The sequence below is a fragment of the Artemia franciscana genome, chromosome 14 (assembly GCF_032884065.1).
Source record: "Artemia franciscana chromosome 14, ASM3288406v1, whole genome shotgun sequence".
In the NCBI taxonomy this organism is placed as follows: Eukaryota; Metazoa; Arthropoda; class Branchiopoda; order Anostraca; family Artemiidae; genus Artemia; species Artemia franciscana.
Genome location: NC_088876.1, coordinates 4,192,319 through 4,215,321, shown reverse-complemented (window position 1 = coordinate 4,215,321; position 23,003 = coordinate 4,192,319). Strand labels below are relative to the sequence as shown.

Sequence of the window (23,003 nt, the reverse complement as noted above, 5' to 3'; positions counted from 1 at the left end):
TAGAGGAATATGGAATGAATGAAATTATGGATGAGGGTATATTTGTTTTTTCTATGTTTACTGGACTGCCCCTTTGGAAAGCCTGGTGCCCGGCTCTGGTGCCTGGTGCCCATAGGAGTATTGTGTTGTTATGTCTGTTGAAATTCTTTGTTCAATAAATAAATAAATCCAAAGAGCAGACAAAAAGTCAAAAAAAATTTTGAGCGCAAAACGGTCATGTATTTTCATTAATAAATAAATGAAACCCAAAAGAACAGAAATTACAAAAATGGCTCAAACTTAAAACGAGCAGCAACTACCACAAATAGGAGTTGGGCCAACACGCCCTGTGCCTTCTGAAGACTAAAATAAAATTTTCAATTGCTGAAAACAAAGCATATTTAGACTGTTTTCTTTAATAACTCTAGTAAATCTAAAACTGCTGAGACTACTGGGGTCATGTAAATCTAAATTCGTCTCTTCTCTTTTGCAATCTTGGCTGTTATGGCGACTTTTCTTTTATTTTATCAGAAAGGAAAACATGAGTAAACATTTTTTTTAGTTCATTACATTAGTAGGTTCATATTTACTTTTTTGCATGCTGGACAATGGTCTGCATAGTACAGGTACAGATCTTTTAATTTTCTGCCTAACCGAATAACCAGCAACACCAAGACTCGAACCCCTGTCCCCAATATTTCAGATCTAACGCCAGTATTTCAGATCTAACGCACTAGCGACTTGGCTAGGACGAATATTGCATAATTCCAAATGACGTTGGTAAAACCGTTAATGAAAACTAAAACAGCGACGAAACACTGTTAAGCAAAATATGATGCGATGTAATGTTTTTCCTTTTATCTATTCTATTCCTTTTCTATTTCCTTTTCAGTATTCCTTTTCAGTATTTCTTTTTCTATTCCTTTTTGAGTATATGAGTTACAAGACAAGAATTAAATGTGTCCTATATTGTAATTGTAAAATTATGTAATTGTAAATATTGTAAAAACCTATATTGTCATTGCAATCTGTCAACAGTAGCCTTCTTAGTTATAGAAGCTCTTAATGATAGTCATTATCTTGCAGCCAAAAAAAAATCAGCTACCCATTTATTTTTGCCGCAACAGGAGTAGATTTTTTGACTTAAGCTGCACAAAAAAAAAAAAAAAAAAAAAAAAAAAAAAAAAAAAAAAAAAAAAAAAAAAAAAAAAAAAAAGAGGTGGAAACTGATGTTTTTCAATATACAATTTTCCCTTCTCCTCTTTTTGCCCTTTTTATATCTTTCCATCCTATTTTTTTTATTTCGAAATTGACGTTGGCACTTTTAGAAACGTTATTTTGTTTTCCTGGATAAATTTTTGAATTGCTCAAAATACAGACGATTTTACATTTTGGATTTTATTCTGCTATTTCTGTTCAAATGGTCACTTCAATATTTTTTTCTTTTTGATCATAAATAAGTTCTTGCATTATTTCTGCTTGTGTGGTTTTACAAATGCTTGGATAATTCGATGAAAAAATTACGCGTCACTTATAAAAGAACCAGAAAAATACACTTACGGATACATAACACACTTGTAAATTTAGATTTGAGAATTTTCTGCATACATCAGCTTTGACCTTTTATCAAGTCTTCATTTGTCTATGAAAATGAATATCTTGTCAGAAGTTTCCATTGTTGCACTACAAACTTTAAGTTGCAGACTTTTTCCTTGAATGGGTTTTGAGATGACGATGTAGATTCGATTGAAACGAAAATGCTCTCTCACATACACCACATTTGAATGGTTTCACACTTAAATGAATTTTTTGATGGTTATTTAAGTAACCAGCTTGAGCAAAGGTCTTTCGACATATATTACATTTAAATGGTTTATCGCCTGTATGCAATCTTTTATGCCTATTCAAGGAACAAATTCGAGAAAACCAATTATCACATGCATCACATTTAAATGGTTTCAGGCCAGTATGCACTACTTGATGCTTCTTCAAGTCCCCTGATAAAGAAAAGCTTTTCTTGCATACAGTACATTTAAACGGTTTTTCACCTGTATGCACTCTTTGATGAGTTTTCAAAGAGCTATTCATGGAAAAGCACTTATTACACACATCACAACTAAACGGTTTCTGACCTGTATGCAATATTTTGTGCCTACTCAAATTGCTTATATCAGAAAAGCTCTTAGTGCATATATAACACTTAAAAGGCTTTTCCCCTGTATGTACTCTTCGATGTGTATTCAAACTACTCAGTTCCGAAAAGCTCTTCTTACACACATCACACTTAAAGGGTTTTTCACCTGTATGGACTCTTTGATGCCTGTTCAAATTGCCGAATTGTGAAAAAGCCTTCTCACATATATTACATTTAAATAGTCGCTCGCCTGTATGCACTCTTTGGTGCCTCTTCAAATCCCTTAATACCCAAAAGCATTTCTTACACAGATCACATTCGAGCGGTTTCTTATCTGCAAGCAGCCTTTGATGTTTTTCCACTTTTTTGAGCTTTTTACTGTGTAAGCAACTAGTTGAATAAGTTTTCTGATTGTTCAAGCCTTTTGCTTTAGATGTGAGTTCAAATGAAATAGAGCAACCAATTTTAAAAGGATTTTGAACAATACCTAGTGATGCATTCTCCTGTCGGTTTAGTTGAGTGTTTGGGGAAAAATGACCTTGTAGAAGTAAATGTTTTGTCATATCATCAATACCTTCTCGTAAACAAATAGGACATCTTCTTTTCTCTCCCATTTGGTGCTCCATGAAATGACACACAAAATTTGTGTGATCCCGAATCACTGCAGGGCAGACATCACACTCTATGGGTGATAGTTCTTCACAGCCAGTGTCTATGTGAAGATCCAGCATTAAGAATGATTTTTCTGTTTTCCCACATGAGTCACAACGCCAGATGCCAGCTCTTAATTCTTCTATAGTCTTTTCAGTCAGTTTTCTTATCCTAACAATCAGTTTTGGACCTAAAAGTTTTGGTGGAGTCACACCATCAGCACTGGACACCCTTGATTCCGCTGTTTCTATTTTAAAGAGAAGAAGGGTATTGTAGGTAAATAATATAAAAAAAATCAAATAAAGAAGCATTGTGATATTTGCACATGAAAGGTGAGAATATCACTCAGAAAGTATTCCACAATTCGTGTATGCATTGTTTACCACTTACTTCGTCAAGTTGAATTTAAAATCATGCCGAAAAAAAAGAAAGATATCTTAGAAAGACTTCTGTTTAAAGAAAGAAAGAGAGATATGAGTTTCACTTCACAAAATAAATTGAATTGGACACAGCCCCCTAAGTTTTTTCAAGACTAGAACATCATTAGCACTTTATGGAAAAACAAACTGCCGAATCATCAATAGTTAAATAAAACCCAAAACGAACAGAAATTACAATAAATGACGAAGTTAAACTGAAAAAGAGCAGAGATTAGCAAGACTAGGACTAAAAACCCAATGCCTTCTCAAGACCAGAACATAATTCAAACTTTACTAAAAAAATCAAAAACAAATAAATGGGGATTAAGAGTTTAATATACACAAGCAGATATTTATTTATTAAAGTCTTAATAATTTTTGACTTAATGAAGTTAAAAAAAGTGAAAACATTTAAACGTATTTTGCTTTTAGCCCTTGCTATCAGCCCGAGTCATATTAATTTCTGATCGTTTCAAGGAGAAGAAAAAAAAACGATCAGAAAAAAGCCATTCACACGAATCGTTTTTTCCCATTTGTTTTGGGTTTCATTTATACGAGCATCTCGTATATTGTTGGTGATCTGTGGCAGTTTCACGACTGGAGGAATACGGCATTTGACTTTATTTCTACTAATTTCTGGTTTAATACAGCTCTTTACTTCTCTTTGAAAAACTTGTTTTGTGGAAAGCTTTTTCAATTAATGTAAAGCAGTATTATCATACGTTTTTGAATTTGGGATTTAACGGTTATTTTAATAAAAAGAAGTTTGGATATTTCAAAAGGTGTTTCATGCAAACGACCCCAACTTGCGTAAATTACAAATTTCAAAAGAAAAAATTATCCGTTGGTCAAAAATGTAACAAAAGCATGAGTGTTATATGTTGCTAGAATTTAGCATTTTTCTGCTAAAATGACAAGTCATACCATTGCTTGAATGCATCAATGCATCGAATGCATCATTGAAACAAGCAGCAGATCGGCAGATGATATTACCAACAAGTCTCGTATGTCCCTTTTGAATTTGTTGCCATATCTGCAAAAGCCTAAGAATTCCTATTGAACAGGCTTTATCAATGCTGGATATAAAAATTTTAGATTGCAGCTGAACTTACAACTTATATTTATTTTAGAAACTTACCTTAGAAACACATAAAACTATAATCAGATTCTGTTGATTTAAATATCTCTTGAAACGATTGCTCAGCAATTTCGTCCCCCCCCCCTCCCATCCATGGCAAAAAATTTTGCGCTTGCATTTTTGAAAGAAAATTATCAATTCCACTCGATACAAGAATTAAACCAGAAATTCTGTTCTTTAATATATGAAACTACAATCCTTAAAGACAAAACCGTTGGATTTTATAACTCCAAATGAGAGATGTTAAGCCGAACTGATCAGCCACGACAAAGAAACCAATAGAGAAAACTCAATGAAGAAAAAAGACAAAAAAAGAAAAAAACGACGCGGACATTTCGCCTGTATAAAAACAAGGTGTCTTCAGCGTAAAAGTGGCAAAGATTAAAAAACTAAAGTTTTTAATTTGGTGTATTTGTTTTTATACAAATAAAACTTATACATTAAAACTAATACTTTTTAATTTGGTGTAGATTAAAAAAACTTTTTAAAACTGTGCCTAGCATTTTCAAGCATTTACTAAGCGTCTTCAAGCGTAAAAGTAGACAATAAACAAGGCGTCTTCAGCGAGTAGACAATAAATAAACAAGGCGTCTTCAGCGTAAAATTACCAAGGATTAAAACTAAAGTATACTAAAACATAAAAACCACCACCAATATTAAACCACAATTGTTGCAACAGACCATTTGGGTTACTAAGTTACTTTGATGAAAGCATTTCATCGAAGTAACTGTATTTTAAACGAACTGTTAGTTTAAAAGAAGAAAAACACTAGCCTCTTGATATTTTTAGTGTGACACAAGTGACACATAAATAAAGATTTGATGTACAACAAAGGTTTTGCTATAGAAATACTTTTTAATTTGGTGTAGAAATACTTTTTAATTTGGCGTAGAAATACCAAATAGAATAAGAGAACCCAAGTAAGGTCTCTGTAACAGATTTAAGAATCCCCCCTAAGAAGAAACCCCCTAAAAGCTTAATCACTGCCGTATCACTACAATATATATTAAGTAGAAATATTCAAAACAGGTGCAAGCTAGTAAGAAGGTATTTCGATGGAGGCCCCTAAGTCATGATCCGAAAATGGTCTAGATTCCAAATCACAGCTGGACACAAAAGGACAAAAAATTCTTCCTACTCTGGTCCAGATACCCCCCCTTCCCTAAAAAAAAATACAGCCTAAAAAAAATTTACGTTTCATAAAACCCACCAAAAAATTATGGTAAAAAGTATTTATGCTTACTTACTTATACTAATACTTACACCCTGTAAGCCTTTTAAACATTTCTACAGTTCATAAAAGGAGCTTACATCCTGCCGGTCCCATACCGAAAGTGTACATCAAAGTTGTGTGCACATTAGGGCATCATCGTGAACGACATGCATAAGACAAAAATACAGTTACATCTAGATTAGACCCTTATTGCCCCCATATAATATGCAATTTGGTAGAAGGCATATCTGCCCCGCCAGGCCCCATGTAAAATTCAATGAGATATAGGCCTAATCAAACCTGTGGGACTCATTATACAAAGATTAAAATTCAACGGATTACAGCATTAATATTACCTACTGGTCGATAAGAATTAATTTAGTTGATCGTCAAATTGGCTCTTTAAACATAAGTTTTATGGATGATATAATTATTATATCAATTTCAAGATAATCTCTTCTTAAATCGTTTTGGAAAAAAAGAACTCAATGTTTAGCCTAAAAATAAGCCATACGAGGTCATTATCATATTTAATGTGACAATTATTGTGCGTTTCCAGTTTAATTTTATATCTATTTATCTTCATTATCACTTAATATTTTTTTTTCAGTGTGCGAAGAGCTTTAATTGGTAACAACTCTCACGGAAAAACTTAGTGTCTCAAAGTTTTTTTGAATTACTTTCAATTTGAATTACTTTACATCTGAATTACTTTCAAATGTGATCCAAGCATTCCAACTGCAACCTTGGCCTTGCTATATACTTTTCAAAACGCCATTTAAATGCTTCAAAAATATTGAAAAAGTTTTATGGAACGTACAGAAAGAATTTTGATAATTTTTTTCTTATTTAAATTAATTTCAAATATACCTTCATTATTGCTATTCAGTTCCTGGGAGTCCAACTCAGACAGTGAATTAAAAATTGCGGGTGATACAACGACAGGTAGATTTTGACGTCCATTCAGTAAAGTAGAATTGGAGATTTCCATGACTGTTTCAGCATCATTCAATGAAGCATCTTCGACTTCTGAAAAAATTAAACAGAAATAGATTAAGAATAGATTGTAAGGAAATATAGTTTAGAGATAGAAAATACATTAACACTAAAGAAATGAAAGAATATACCCGAACCAATTCAAAAAGAAAATTTTATCGTTACAAAACGAATTGGAATTAAATCCACGGATTTTTACATCCAAACAATAGCAAAATGATTTTTGTGGAGAGAAAAAAAAAATTCAGAATCAGCTATTTGAGAATTCATCAGTGTTTTAACTTTTAGCTAGTGTTTCAGCACCACTTGATGTAGCATTTTCAACTCTTGCTACAAAATAAATAAAGGAATGGAATAAACTTAATTTGTGTTTCTTAAATATCATCAATAATTTACCCCAAATGCTGAAACTAAAACAAAAAAAAACTACAAAGTTTAAAACAAGGCAAAGCAAGAGGATAAAAGAGATTAAACAGTGGCAGATCCAAAGCTAATTACTCAAGAGTAATTAGACTGGATATTCTAAGCGTTCTTTTTTTTTTTTACACTTTGAGGACAAATAAAACAAAATAATTAAGAATGTACCTTAACTTGCACCTAATAAGATTTATCAGAGCAGTAAAATTTCTGAAATCATTTGTTACATAAAATATTTTTATTTACTGTAAACATTTGTTTGTTTAGATTAAGTATTTAGTAAAAGCATAAGTTCCTTTGAGGTTAGTTTGAACTCCCAGCAATCTGTGGATAATTTGTTTTTGAGAATAAAAATCAAATCAACAGTGTACATCATAGGTCATCAATCAACAACCAGAACACCGTGATTGATGGGACACATAAATTATTTTGAATTATTTTTTACTGTTGTTCTTGCTTCAACCGTAGAAATGACATTTTTAAATTTTAAGATTCCAAAAAAAGTGGGTACCAAAACAAAGTAACAACAGGTTATGAAAAACTTCACTTAGAATAATTTGTCATTTTGTATCTTATCACCAAATAGCTTTTTAAGATTAAATGACAAGTGTAAGTAAATAAACGCAGAGACAATACTGGTTTATGTGATTCAACATTACCTTTCCTTGATTTGGGAAAAGTAATTAGAGAAAACTTAGGATTTAGAAAATCCCACTGGAATTTGGTTAAGAGTCTAGTGTTTTAGTAAATTGATATTCGACAGTAAAAATTTCTGATAAGCAGTTAAGACCATAATGGCCCTTTTGCAACCAAACTTGTTTCAAAATTATCAGGGTCAAAAAAAAAAAAAAAATGAGTCTGTCACTTTATACAAGTTTAAAAATAAATTGAAAACATTTTATTTAACTAGTAGATTTTGAAGGGCGGGAGGTTTTTGATGTCTTTTTTCACAGTTTCTTGGGGTGGAATGGGGGCTGAAACCGGTAAATAATATTTAATTGGATTATTTTGTTGCATTTTGTTCATGTGTATGTGTTGTTGTTTTTTATATATAAGATAGGCTAGGTGGATAATCATGTGATGTTATGTTTAGATATTTATTTATAAGATATAAACCATAATATGAATTTGCAGCACAAGTCCTTAGGACTTTCTTTTTGCTGCAATAATTTATTAGTGTTGTCATTTCTATTTATGTTTATATTGTGGATAAAAATAAAACATACCTACCTACCTACCTACCTACCTATCTACTGTCTAGTAACCCGGATTGTAATAAACAAGTTTGTCTAAACTTTGAAAAAAAGATAAAGTCTATAATTTTAAGATTTATTTTATACACTTTTGAAAAAACAACCCAACCAAGATTTTTTAAGAAACAATTTACGAACACTCCTGTTTGACCATAAAGCTGGTTTATCTTTCTGGTTAAGATGGTTTAAGTTTGAGTTTAAGTTTGGTTTAAGTTTAGCTTTTATGCTTAAGATGTACCTTTGTTATGAAAAAATGTTGAACCCAATTCCTGGGTGTCAGGTTCAAGTTTACATGAACCAGAGAATTCAGAGAAAGTACTAGCAGAAACAGCTTCCCCTTTAAGGCCCAAATTAAGGTGTGATATGTCACAAAGCTCCTTGCTGTCACCTGATAAAGCATCTTGAACTCCTGAAATAAATTATAATAAATTAAAAACATTCATCACACCCAACAGTAAAGCTTACTTTACAAACTAAACTGTTTGTCTTTTAATAATACATTGGTAATAAAAATCAATAATGATCCTTAGAAGGATGGATTTTAAAAATAGAATATAGAGCCTACTACACTTGGCTTCAAAAAATAGGCAAAAAGAACCTCAGGATTAAAGATTAAACAAAGGATAAGATAAAGATCCTCCAGAGCCATTGCTGGCATATAGCGTGAATCCCGAAAATGTTTCAATGGGTTAGGTAGTTCGAAAAGCATAATGAAAGAATACATACACACTTTCACTAATATCTTTCTTCTTAACTTTCATTTCTGATGTGTTCTGGCACTCAAAGTTGCATGTCTTCTACAGAAACAATTTTTCATTCTTCATTTTTGGGTTTAGTTTTTTTAATGCTTGTTCTTCGAATCTTTTAACCATATTTTTCTTCAATTTTGATGTTCATTACTTAAGACATTTTTTTAAATGTTCTTTGCTTTAGCTGCTCATATTGGTCTATTTTCATGTAGCAGTATAGGTTGTTCATTTCCAGTATTGTGAATTTACATTATTAGGGCTGTTCTTTCAGTCTCATCAGGTTTGATAGTTCAGGTGGTTTGACAACAATTTCTTCTTGTTCCAACAAGTGATCATTTATCAAATTGTAATTTTCTGGTTTATGGGTCTTCCTCTATTTTTCTCATACTTATAAGGCTGATAGCTTTCAAAAATAGAATGATGTTAGAAGACAGGTATGGAAAAAGCAGCAAAAATCCCACAGAATTGCAAACAAAAATATTGAAAAAAAACATTAAAATTAAAATGGAATGAAGGAGGATGTTATTTTAGTGTCTGTGAAGAATAAACAGTAAGGAAGAATTGAATTTACACCATATTTCCTAAATTCAATTGAAATTAATGATTATAATTCTGAACATATATTTCAGAGGGACTATGTAATTGAACATGTCTGGTTGCCACTTAATTATATAACAACATCATTGTAGTGAACATACAATTACTGGGGAAAAACAGAAAAAAAAGGTGTTTTTTGTTCTATGATGTCATGTGAAATAACACATGAGGATGAATGAATCCAAAGAGCTAAAGCAAAAGATGTGGAAAACATGTTTATTATGATGAACAAAAATGAAGCCAACCAAGATCTATGGCTAAGAAAAAGGCAAGGAAAAAACCTCCAAGAATCAAATTGAATTGCAAACAAAATGTTTCATAACAAAATATGTGTTTAGAAGACAAATTAAAATATAATGAAAGAACATTTTATTTTAGCATAAGTGAGGGATAAACAATAATAAGGAATTGAACTCATGCCAGAATTCCTAAATTCGTTTGGAATTGCTAGTCATAATTCCAAACAGCTAAAGCAAAATAAATGGAAAAGGCAACAATGAGGATCATATTGAATTGCTCTGCAGTTAGAACCTGGCAATGAAGACTTTAGGATATCTTTGACATCATGTGCAATTACACAAGATGATGAATGAAACCAAACAGCTAAAGCAAAAAGCAAGAAAAAAGTGCACCTTTTGACTTATTTTGAAGCCTTTTGTGGCCAACTGAACTTGCCAAGGCCAACTGAATGTGCAATTACATAAGATTGGCCAACAGAATGTGCAATTACATAAGATAATGAATGAATCCAAACAGCTAAAGCAAAAAGCATGCAAAAAAGTGCATCTTTTGCTGACTTATTTTGGAGCCTTTTGTGGCCAACTGAACTTGCCAAGGCCAACTGAATGTGCAATTACATAAGATGATGAATGAATCCAAACAACTAAAGCAAAAAGCATGCAAAAAAGTGCATCTTTTGTTGACTTATTTTGAAGCCTTTTGTGGCCAACTGAACTGTATATCTGCATATACAGAACCAAAAACAATGATCCCACCCTCTTCAGAAGCAACATTGAAATGCTATAACTGATTAATCAAAGGAATATTACAAAAATAATTTGATCTTAGCCCTGTTATCCAAATTAGAAGTATCCTCTGTATATTTATATGGTTTTATCATAAACTAATGACAAACTAGGAATCTACTACCCTTTGTTTGGGGTCATTAGGGCTAAATTTGGGAATAATTTAGATTTGTGCCAGCAATCATAATTTGCAGTATAAAAAGAAGATTATAGACTGATGTTATATTAATATTTACTTAAGCTTTCAGTACTTCTTGCAATTTAAAACCTTAACATAGAAAACTATTTAACAAAGCAAAACTGGTCTGATCAATAGCTTACCATTTTTAATATCTGAAGACTCAGAAAGGGTGATGAGTTCAGCCATCTTTGGAATTTGAGGCAAGTCCATGATAGAATATTTTAGCCAGTTAGGAAATGTAAAATATTATCAACAACATTTGAGTGTACTATTCCAGTTTTATCAGGACAGTAGAAGCAAAAAGTCCCTAAAAATTCACAGTCTATAATGATCATTTAAGCCATGAAAGAGCAACTTTATCTTAACAGAGCCTAAAACATTGATTCAACTCTTTCATTAGTCAAAAGTATTAGAAATATCATTAATTTTTCTTTTACATTTTTGAAAAGAAGATGGTGCTATATTTCAAAACTGTGTTTTTAATTTGTCAGAATTGAAGTTAAGGCTTAGATTTTAAGTGACAATAAAATTTCACAGCAAAATTGAAGAATTGACTATTGTTGACTTAGAAAACATGCGCACTAGAGAATTGATACTTTTGGAATCAGAATTAAGGTCCCAACTAGAATCACAGATAATACCATCTTCTTTTCAAATCCTAAATGTGATTTGGCACTTCCTGAGCAACATTCTCATATTTTAAAAAATCTAAAGAAGTCTAGGAAAAAATATCAGAAGAATAAATCATTTACATTCTAATATCTAATAAAACAGAGCAACATTTGCATATAACAAATTAATCAATTGCATAATTCAATAAACATTGACATTGTTTTCAAAATGCACTTATAAGTGCCTAAGCTGCCTTCAATTATATAAAAGGCTCTTTTATCATTTACAAATAGTGTTGACTTTATTCTTTTAGACAAAAAACTTGTTACAATTGCAGGAATTACTGTGATGTAAAACAGTAACCAAAAAATTCCTAATACAATACTATTTCTATATATGTATGGGTTACAACTATGGTACTGCCGCCTATGCCCTTCAACAGCAATGTTATGCCAATTCAGAAACATGGAACATAGCAGAAACATGGCACCTGAATCAAGAACAAGAGAGAAGAGTCCTGTCTTTGTAAAACTCATGTCTTTGTAAAATATTGAACATCCATTAGTCACAGAAGATGACAAACCAGTCAATCTGTGAAATGATGCAACAATCTCTAATAACCAACATCATTATTATCAAAAGGATGATATATTTGGGCCACATGCTATGTATGGATTACCATAGCCTCCTAAAAACCACTTTACACTGACAGACACCAGGAACAGGTTTGGATACAATATTATTATTGTTATTTTTACTGGAGACATTACTGGGCATAAAAAAGTAATATTATTAATAATCACAATCATTAATTTTGTTGTCAAGTGTTTCTAATTTGAGTGATAAATTGGTATTTGACTAGCCCTTCACATAAAGCATATCACCTTATTTACATTTGGTTGTTGTCTTTTAATGAACAGTTTAAGTAACTTTTCTACAAAAAAATTACAGAAAGCAACATCATTTGGCCTGTGAGTCTGTAACAATATCACAGAATCTAAAGCTTAGAACACACATAGCTTTTTTGGTGCTGATTAGGTACATCAGTGTTGATTTGCAAAGAAAACTGCATGGGTTTGAGTTTGAAAAATTTTCGTCTTGAATACTGATTTGCAAAAACAGAGCCAAATTTCATCATGATAAAAGAAAAAAGTAACTTTTAACTGTTTCTTCTCTTCAGCATGAAAATCAAAAGGTCTGAATAACAGTAATAGTAGTTAAATATTTAATAATAAAAGAATTTGTAATGACATAAACGTTTGAAAATAATTAAAATTTTAATAGTAAAAGAACTTAACAATAACAATAAAAGAGCTAAATGACAAGTTGAGATGAATTGTGCAATTACTGATAAGCTACTTGACAAATGTTTGTGTCTATTTTTACTTCTTTTTTTTTAATCTTGCAAAATGGACATTTTTTGTTTACTGCTATTATTTGCCCCCTTATCTGCCAAAAGGAGTGCCCATAAGAGGCTATGTGTGTTCTAGATTTAAGATCCACAATAAAATTGGTGTATAGATTATTTTTAACCAGACCAATAATTTTATTTCAAGTAATATTTCAACATAAGAATTAGAACCAACTCTACTTTAGTACACTCTACTGTTCTAATATCCTTTGTAAGTCAGATGCTCTTTCAGCCCCCCCCCCAAAAAAAAAAAAACACTTGGCATTTTTACAGAGCATTTCTTAGAGGTGAATAGGACATTAAAATGGAGACATTGGGCAGAAAAAGACCATGCTTGGTAAAACAAATGTTAATGACAGCAATGTAGACATCTATTGTCAAAACAATAAACAAAGGTAAAAAAATGATTATTCATTGTAATTTCTATACCAAGATGAAAGCAGAACAAAATGGAAGGGGATACATTTGGACTTTTTAAATGCTGAGGAATGAGTGTGTTTAAAGAGGGTAAATCATAAAAAAGAATTAAATTGGAAGTCATAAATATATTAATTTTTATCCTGGACAGGGACAGAATGATTGAATAAAAAATGCTAGATAATTTGATTGGGACATGTTCAGAATTTCAAAGAAGTTTTTAAGTCTCAGGGGATTGGGCCTAAATTACCTCCTGCCTTTGACCCTAAGTAAATAGAGGCCTATTTATTGTAAAGAAACAAAACAAGCATTGGTCAAATTTATGTGCCCTAAACTAAATAGAATTAAACTAAATAGGAGTGATGATGGTGATGCAATATGGCAACACCAGCTGTTTTTTGCTCTGTGAATAATAGTGAATTGTGGCGGACATAGAACACTAACCAAAGAACAAAATTGGCAAATATACTAAACCAAAACTGTAGAACCAGAAAAAAGAACTTTTCCTGAGTAATATGGACCAGTGTTAGACTTCCAGAACCGCGGTTGTGAATAAAAGTGCTGCCACCTACGAGTACGAACTAATTACAGACTTTTCGAGAAAGAACCACAGATGGCATCGCAGTCATCTAAGCGGAAGAAAGACAGTCCGATTAAAGGCCAAGACAAATGCTCAGCGTGCGCGGTAGCATTAGACCCTAATTCATCTGCCCTTGAATGTGATTCTTGTGAAAATTGGCTGTGTATAAAGTGTTTGGAGATGCCCCTAGCTGAGTACAATCTTTTCACAAAGATGACAAGGCGAATTGGTTGCCAGTGGGTATGCCCAGTGTGCAAACTCAGGGCACCGCAGTCGTCCAATCAAAGTAACATTGGTAACCAAGTAAAAACCCTCCTTTCCGAGTTTGAAGATCGAATCACAAAAAAGTTTGATGATTCGTTCGACTTATTTAAGGACAGTATCACAAAAGAAATAAGCGAGGCAGTAAACCCACTCAGTGATCGGATCTCCAACATTGAAAAAGACATGGCATCTAAGTGTTCTGTTGCTGATGTCGATAGCAGAATTTCTAAACTAGTCGCGGAGGGAAAGGTTGGTACTGACCTAGAGGACCAAGTCCTAAAAGTGATGAGGCAGGATAGGGACAGACAACGCAGGAAACTGAACCTCATCGCTTACGGTGTCTCACCTACAGACGATGATACAAACTTTGTGATCCAGCACCTAGCCTCAGATTATAGTCTCCCCGGCGTCAAAATTCTGAACCTGAAAAGACTCGGTGCAAACAACCCACCGACCCAGCAAGTCCCAGACCGCCCTCCACCGATTCTTTTTAGTGTTACAGACATTGCCACCAAGGTAAAGATCTTGAAAAAATCCGTCGAGCTGAAAGCAGACATACAGTTCCACAGCGATGAGTCCCGAGAGGACAGAGCTAAACGTAAGAGCGCTACAGAGGAACTTAAAAGATGGATTGCAAATGGTGAGACTGACCTCGGAGTACGGAACGGCAAAGTCGTTTCAAAAAACGGTCAGCGAGCTCCACCCCCAGCATTGGGGGCGATGGAGCACTAGATGCACAGCCAGACAAAAGACATGTAAATAGTAGTTTAGTGTCATTTAACAGTGTATTATATAGTAGTTCCATATCAGCTCAAGAACATTCATCGGAATGCAGTTTTGAAACTGCCAAATCTGACACTAGCTGCGTTCTTTCTGTTGAATCGGAATACAACTCGCCAGATTCTTATTCAACTGACGCAGCATCTAGCGAAGCAGACGAAAGTCCGTCATCCAACGATGACGTGCTAGTTCCAGCGGGCTCAGGAAGAAGAAGAAGCAGACAGAAACAAGTGATGAAAGTGTTGTCAACAAACATTGACTCCTTGCCAAACAAGCTGAATGAGCTAAAAGTGTTGCTGGCTCACGAAGATATAGACATTGTGTGCTTAAGTGAAATTTGCCCAAAAAACTCCCAAAATAGACTGGAGGATAGCCATATTCAGATACCAGGATACACAGTCATTTCGAATCTGGACAGACCCAATGTGAGGAGAGGAGTTGCCATATACATCAAGTCAGCCTTGAAGGTAAATAACATTGACCTTTTCACAAGTGCCAATTATTTTTGGGTAGAGTCTATCCTGGTTGAATTGACAGTAGGGTCTGAAAAGTTTAGAATTGGCGTGATTTACCGTAGCCCTTCCTCCCCCAGCTCCGAAGAATCATTTCAGTATGTGGCAAATATTATAAATGAAATGACAATATGTAACCCCAAAAATGTCATCATCGCAGGAGACTTTAACATGCCGGACACCAGGTGGGTCGATGGTTTAGGCTTTACTCTTCAAAACAACTATACCAATCCAACTCTTGAAGCCTTTGCTGATAACCTGCTGGTCCAGACAGTTGAGTTCCCTACCAGACATAGAGATCATCAAACTCCATCTCTCCTTGATCTCGTTCTGTCAAACAACCCCGAAAAAATTATGTCAACAGCAAACTTACCCCCCCTTGGAGCAAGCGACCATCTTTGTATCCTGAGTGCAATAATCTTGAATCAGATACCAACCAACAAAATCAAACAAACGTTTGTTGATTACAAGAAAATACGCCAGGACCTACAAGAGATTGAATGGGAAAACTCCTTGCAACAAGACACTGAAGCATCCTGGGAGCTTTTCAAGGACATACTACTGAGTCTTGAGTTGAAGCATACGAAAACTTACTTCTCAGAACGTCCCAGAACCCTTCCGTATATGTCACCACAGCTAAAAAAAGTCATTAATAAGAAAAAGAAAGCTTGGAAAAAGTATAAAAATTGTGAGAGTGCAGCCCATCTAGAGCAGTACAAAAAGGCCAGGAACAAACTGAGAAATGCGACCAGAAAAGCAACCATAAGATATGAGGAGTCGATAGCACTAGAGGCAAAAACCAATCCAAAAAAGTTTTGGAGATATGTCACTTCAAACAACCCAAGCCGCAGGTCGATCCATCATTTTACCTCCAGCGATGGAACCAAAATAACCAACCCATTGGTAATGGCAGATACCCTCAATCAATGCTTCTCGTCAAATTTCTCCAAAGACCCTGGATGCCCCCCACCGGATATGCCAACCACCCACATCAAACACCCTATGCCACCAATCCAGTTCACAGCTTGTGATACTTACAAGCGCCTAAAAACTTTGGACCCATCCAAGGCAAAGGGACCCGATGGCATCCATCCTAGGTTGCTGAAGGAGACCGCAGCTGAAATAGCGGAACCCCTGACAAGAATATTCCAGATGTCAATAGCTTCCAAAACTATTCCCTCTGACTGGAAAACAGCAAATGTCATGCCAGTTTTCAAAAAAGGACAGAAAGATAAACCACAGAATTACAGACCCATCAGCCTGACTTCTGTCCCATCAAAAGTCATGGAAGGCGTCTTAAATGATACAATCGTTGCACATCTGGAAACTAACAGCCTGTTATACGATGGACAACATGGTTTCAGGAAGGGTTGCTCTGTGGAGACAAACCTAATTCAATCATATGACATAATCACCAAGATGATTGAGGAAGGCCTTCCAGTTGACGTACTCTTGCTGGACCAAGCCAAAGCTTTCAAGAAGGTAGTACACTCGTACCTGGAAAGGAAACTAGAGTTCTATCAACTCCACCAAGATGTAAGGGAATGGATTATCCAGTTTCTCAAGGATAGAATACAGAGGGTGATGATGTATGATGAGGAGGGGAATCAAATCATGTCAAACCCAACTCCAGTGCTCAGCGGAGTTCCGCAAGGAACTAAACTGGGACCTACCCTCTTCAACATGTTCATCAATGACTCAGCCCAGTCAGTGCAAAATGACCTTAAACTGTTTGCAGACGACTCGAAATTGTTTGGCCCAGTCGCAAACAACCAACAGTGCGCAGCTCTGCAGGCAGATCTGCACACCCTCAACAACTGGTCCTCTTCCTGGTCCCTCGAGTTTAATGCTGAAAAGTGCAAAGTCCTACATCTTGGCCCTAAGAACCCAGGAATGACATATACAATGACAGATCGTACTGGGAAGCTCATAACTTTGGAAACTGTCACCGAAGAAAGAGACCTTGGGGTCATTGTTGATGACAAAATGAAATTCCATAGTCACAGCAAATACCTAGCTGCAAAAGGCAACAGGTCCCTTGGTCTCATCAGACGTAATATCACCAGTAGATCTCCCAGGACAATCAGGAAGCTATATACAGGACTGGTCAGACCGCAACTTGAGTACGGAGTCTCTCTTGCCGTTCCCCACTATGTCGTGGACAAGAAGATCCTTGAGAGCGTTCAGTGGAGGGCTACAAAACTACCAACCAAATGTAAGAACCTCTCGTACCCTGAACGCCTCAAGAAACTCAAGCTCCCAACCCTGACGTACAGGAGGAAACGTGGAGATGCAATCCTGACCCACAAGCTGCTGGAGAATGGTGTCACACCAGGGCTTTTTAATAAGTCGCTCTCTAGCCACACCCGGGGCCACACCAAGAAGCTCCAGCAACAAAGAAGCTCACGGAGAGAACGTTCCAACTTCTTCTCAACTCGTGCTGTTCCACTGTGGAATTCCCTTAGTGAAGAAACAGTTCAGTCCAAAACTGTTGACAACTTCAAAAAAGCAATTGACCGAGACTGGCCAGCGATGGAGTGGAAACTACACTGGGAGGCCAGTGGATCTACTCAACGGAACTAGACAACGCACTTCCACCTCCATCACTCAACCGGCGAATCTACAGGATGTTCACCCAACCTTATTCGCCGGTCAGTGCGATTTAAGGTAAATTTAAGGAAGAAAACATGGATTCATGTAGGCTATATCAACAATTTTACCACTTGGTTTTCAAAATGAAGAAGGGGCACAACAAAATAAGCAAAAGCAAAATCTTTAAAGTAAAAGTAGAGAAAAATTGACAAAAAAAGGAAAATGCTCAACTGGTCTTCTAGCTAAGGGGCAACTCTAAAAAGTAATTTTACCCCATATCTCCTTGAGAATACCTAATTTTACAGATTTGATTTTTATTCTGTATTAATTTTTTGCAATAGTATCCTTGAGTGATAATAGTTTTTGTTACTAATTGACAAGCAAAATGATAATACAAGTTTTTGCTTTTTTATTATATGAGTCATTATTCTGGCAATACAACCCTCTATCTGTATATTCATCCCTTTGAGGAGGGGGACAGTGAAAAAAACCACCATTTGCAATAATAGAAACATGGATCCAACCTGGGCTGTGTATTGCATAACTTGGGCTGGAGAAAGCAACCACTGAACAAAACCTGTGTTTTCTTAGAGAGCTTTTGACATCCAAGGATAACAGCTGGGACAATAAGTATTTTTTTTTCAATTCATACATTATTGACATAGTTAAGAAATATATACTTTCAGAATCAGGATTTCATCTGGAATTCAAACATTAAGCTACCTTCATTTTCTTTGAAGATTTTATTTAAATATATAGCCTAGCCTAAGTTGTATATAGAACTGAAAAACTGTATAATCTTCATTCCATTGGCAGGCATTTCTTCAAATCAACAGAACAAAAACATAATATTTAACTAGTTGCTCTGATTCACTGGCTAGTTTAAACTTGAAAGTGAAAGTGGATTTTAGCATTAATGGATGTGTAAGTTTTTAATTATCTTTCAACTTACTACTATACAGAAATTACCAGTAATGACTGAAAATAAAATTTAAAATATAATTTCATTCATATTGTACAACCCCAACTTTTCCCTTGGCTTCAAAGCCATGCCCACTTTACAGATTTTTAGTTAGTTTCCAGTTTAGACAGCTTGTGACAAGACTAAACATTTACCAAAGAAATTACCAGTGATGACTGGAATCAGTATTTGAAATATAATTTCATTCATATTGTACAACCCCAACTTTTCCCTTGGCTTCAAAACTCTGCACACTTTACATATTTTTAGTTTGCCTCATGGAGGAGGAGTGTCAACCAGAAATTGATGTGCTTCTAGAATCAGCATTTCTAAGTGCTCTAAATTGGAAACTATGCTGATTTGTAGCATAGTTTCCAGTTTAGACAGCTTGTGATGAAACTTATCATTTACTACCCTTTTTTGATTTCTAAATCTTATAAATTTGCTTACTTGACAGGTTGCCCTCTTGACCTACTGAAATTTTGACAAATCAACATTCTATACTTACTTTCATTTCAGTTACTTTTCCTCAAGCTTTAGTTCTGAAAAGGCAATTTCTGTGGTAAAATTCTAGTTGATTGACTTCTTGCTATATCAGAAAGGGGTTAGGTTAGGAAAATGAAACTTTCAGGTATGAGTCTACAGGCTAAAGTATGTCCCAGGAAGGTACTTTGAAGCTCCTACCTCCACTCCTTCTCCCTCTATAGGGCCCTGACCTTTGATGACCATCAAAAATATGTGTGTTATAAAAGTGAAACCTTGCAAAATAGATATTCTGCTTGAATGAAGTACAACAAAATTTTTTCAGCTTCACAACTTTGCTCAATCCCAATTTATATGGTTTTAAAGATATGCAAATACATTTCTTAAATTTTGAAAAAACCATTGATATGGCTCAGAACTCAAATAACAGGAATTGCATTTTCAGAACTAAAGGCAAAGAAAAAGCAACTGGTAACTGAAAATTAAGGTAAAATGTTGTTTTGTCAAAATTTCAATATGTATAGACCGGTCATGTAGGCAAATTTCAGGGCTCTCTAGAGGGAGAAGGAGTGGAGGTGGATACTTTAAAATACCTTCCTGGGATATACTTTAGCCTGTAGACCCATCCCTGAAAGTTTCATTTTCCTAACCTAACCCCTTTCTGAGATAGCAAGAAATCACTCAACTAGAATTTTACCATTCCTATTATTTGAGTAGAATTTTAAGCTATATCCATTTTTTTCAATATTTAGAAAATGTATTTGCATATCTTAAAAACCTTATAAACTAGGATTGAGCAAAGTTTTGAAGCTAAAACCAGTTTTGTTACACTTCATTTAAGCAAAATATTTATTTTTCTAGGGTTTTGATGTTTGCCTAGGGTTTGACAAGCCTGTAGACCCATCCCTGAAAGTTTCATTTTCTTAGCCTAACCCCTTACTGATATAGCAAGAAGTCAATCAACTAAAATTTTACCAATAGATCTTCTCCTTGGATGAAGTACAACAAAATTATTTTCAGCTTCACAGCTCTGCTTGATCCTAATTTATAAGGTTATAAGGATATGCAAATACATTTCCTAAATTTTGAAAAAAAAAACATTGATATGGCTCAGAATTCTACTCAAATAATAGGAATTGCATTTTCAGAACTAAAGGCAAAGAAGAAGCAACTGTAAACTAAAAACTAATGTAAAATGTTGTTTTGTCAAAATTTCAATATGTACAGACCTGTCATGTAGGCAAATTTCAGGGCTCTAGAGGGAGAACAAGTGGAGATGGATACCTTAAAATACCTTCCCACAATAAACTTTATCCTGTAGACCCATCCCTGAAAGTTTCAAATTCCTGACCTAACCCCTTTCTGAGATAGTGAGAAATCACTCAACTAGAATTTTACCATTCCTATTATTGAGTATAATTTTAAGCCATATCCAATTTTCCAATATTTAGAAAATGTATTTGCATATCTTCAAAACCCTGTAAACTAGGATTGAGCAAAGTTGTGAAGCTGAAACCAGTTTTGTTGCACTTCATTGAAGCAAGAGATTTATTTTTCTAGGGTTTTGGTTTTAAACACACATATTTTCAAAAGTCATCAAAGGTCAGGACTTTCTAAAGGGAGAAGAGGTTAGGGTAGGAACTCCAAAACATCTTCCCAGGACTAACTTTAGCATGTAGATTCATCACTAAACGTTTCATTTTCCTAATATACCCCTTTTCCAAGAAGGTGAAAAGCAGCTAAACTAGAATTGTACTAGCCTAGTTAAGAAACTGATAACTGAAAATTAAGGAAAAATCTCTGTCAAAGTTTCTATAGGTATAGACCTGAGAAGTGGGCAAATTTCTAAGACTTACAAATCAGATGAGGGTTATCATGAAAGCAAGGGAATACTTTCCCAAAGTAGCCTACTTAGCCCTGGATTCATAACTTTGTCTCATTTTCTCAGCCAAGTCCCTTTCCTAGATGGCAAGAAGATATAACTAGAATTTTCATTACAATAAACTAGAATTTTCCAGAACTATATACTTGGCATGTTTTTCCTTTAGAGCGAACAGTTTTGTGCAAACACAGCCCAGATGGGCTATCTGTCCCCTCTCTGGCTCTCCTCCTTATTTACTATAAAATGCTCTTTTGTTTGAGATTATTGATAATGATGATGTTACGAGGGGGTTGCCGATGATTTAAGTCACAAAAGAGACTCAAGCTCCAAAATGAAGGATTTCTGCTCAAAAGGAGTGCAGGTCAAAAATTTGTCATCTCGTTGCCACAACCGCATACGATCCCTCTCTAGGAATAATTATAAGTTATTCTGCGACCATTATATATGCTGCCCTTAAATTTTTCAAATGTATTAAAAAGTAAGTCACGAGCACCTTACAAAGGGCTCTTTACTAAAATGATTCTTAAAATAAGGAGGGACACAACATTTCTCGGTCTTTTTATATCTGAAAGATAATACGCTACTAGAAATAGCGTATTTGTTTGCTGTGCGAATCCATTATTTCGATTTTACTAGAGTAATTTTGAATATATTAAGCAGCATTTAAATATATGCGGCTGAGAAAAGGGTTTTGAGAATCAGGTATTTAAGATCTTATGAATAAGAGAAATAATCTTTCTATTTAGCTCATCCAAACAACACAGCAGTGCAAATTTGGTGACTTAATATTTCTTTTCGATGCATTTGTAATATTAATTGAAAATAAGTCAGGATCCATTGACAACTATACAGAATTTCAAAAATAATAATATAGCTTATAAACCCAGTTTCTCATCACGTCTCCAAAAAACAGTTCCCACCACATAAACATAAATAAATCATAAGTTACTCTCAATTATTTTCATCCAAGACAACGCAATAGCCGGGCCTTAGCAAAGCGGGATGGGGGCACAATGTACTATTTAGTTATTGGTTATTATTTGATTTTTTAGACAGGGAACTTTGTACAGACGAAGTTGTCATCGAAACTTCAAAGGAGTTCATTCGACTGTAAATTGCAAGCTATAGGCTATTTAAAGCGTCTTTTGCAATGGGCAGATTGAACGGTTACCTTTGGTAAAAACCAAAATATCAATCGTTCAACCAAATTGCGAATTTTCAATGCTTTTGTTGATTCTGTGCTGCTTTATGGAGCTGAGACTTGGCTAGCATCAGCCGTCTTGATCACCATCGATAGATTTCAGTCAAAGAGTCTGAAAATTGATAGAAGGTCTATGGTGGATTGACTTCATGGGTAACGAGAAGCTACTGCATCTTGCCAATCAGTCCCAGTTTTCTGCATAAGCAGTCGCATGTACCTTATGATGGTTTGGACATTTATTTTGAATGCCCTTGCTTTCACCCACAATGACAATTTTTGACTTTGACCCAATCAAAGTTGGTTGACGGTGACCTCACGGCCAACCTAAGAAACAATGTTCTGACAGATTATCCGTGCTCCTATCGACGGCGGATATCAGACCGACTGAACCACAAACCCCTGCAATCGTCCGAAGAAGATGGAGGAGGCATACGTCACCCTCTTCGCCGAGCACCATCTGGCAGGAGACCTAAGGCGAGTAAGTCAAGAGACTTGTAAGCAAATGTATTTAATCTGGTCTAAATTACATGGGGTTGCCACCTAACCCCAGAATGG

At 34.8% G+C, this 23,003-nt stretch overlaps 1 protein-coding gene across 4 annotated transcripts; it reads right to left on the bottom strand.

The window, feature by feature from the left end:
• Window positions 1-1,165: 1,165 nt before the first annotated feature.
• Window positions 1,166-21,531, bottom strand: LOC136035205 (zinc finger protein ZFP2-like). Of its 4 annotated transcripts, none has more exons than XM_065716810.1 (5): window positions 21,364-21,519; window positions 10,894-11,060; window positions 8,440-8,610; window positions 6,406-6,564; window positions 1,169-3,011 (listed from the first exon to the last, which is right to left on the bottom strand). In XM_065716810.1, the coding sequence occupies exons 2-5, from the start codon at window positions 10,961-10,963 to the stop codon at window positions 1,672-1,674; spliced, it is 1,740 nt and encodes a 579-aa protein (XP_065572882.1). In that variant the 5' UTR covers window positions 10,964-11,060; window positions 21,364-21,519; the 3' UTR covers window positions 1,169-1,671. The 4 variants fall into 4 exon arrangements, with proteins under 4 accessions (XP_065572883.1, XP_065572882.1, XP_065572879.1 ...); XM_065716807.1 differs by having other exon boundaries at window positions 21,394-21,519; XM_065716809.1 differs by lacking the exon at window positions 21,364-21,519 and adding an exon at window positions 21,222-21,328.
• Between the last annotated feature and the right edge of the window lie 1,472 nt (window positions 21,532-23,003).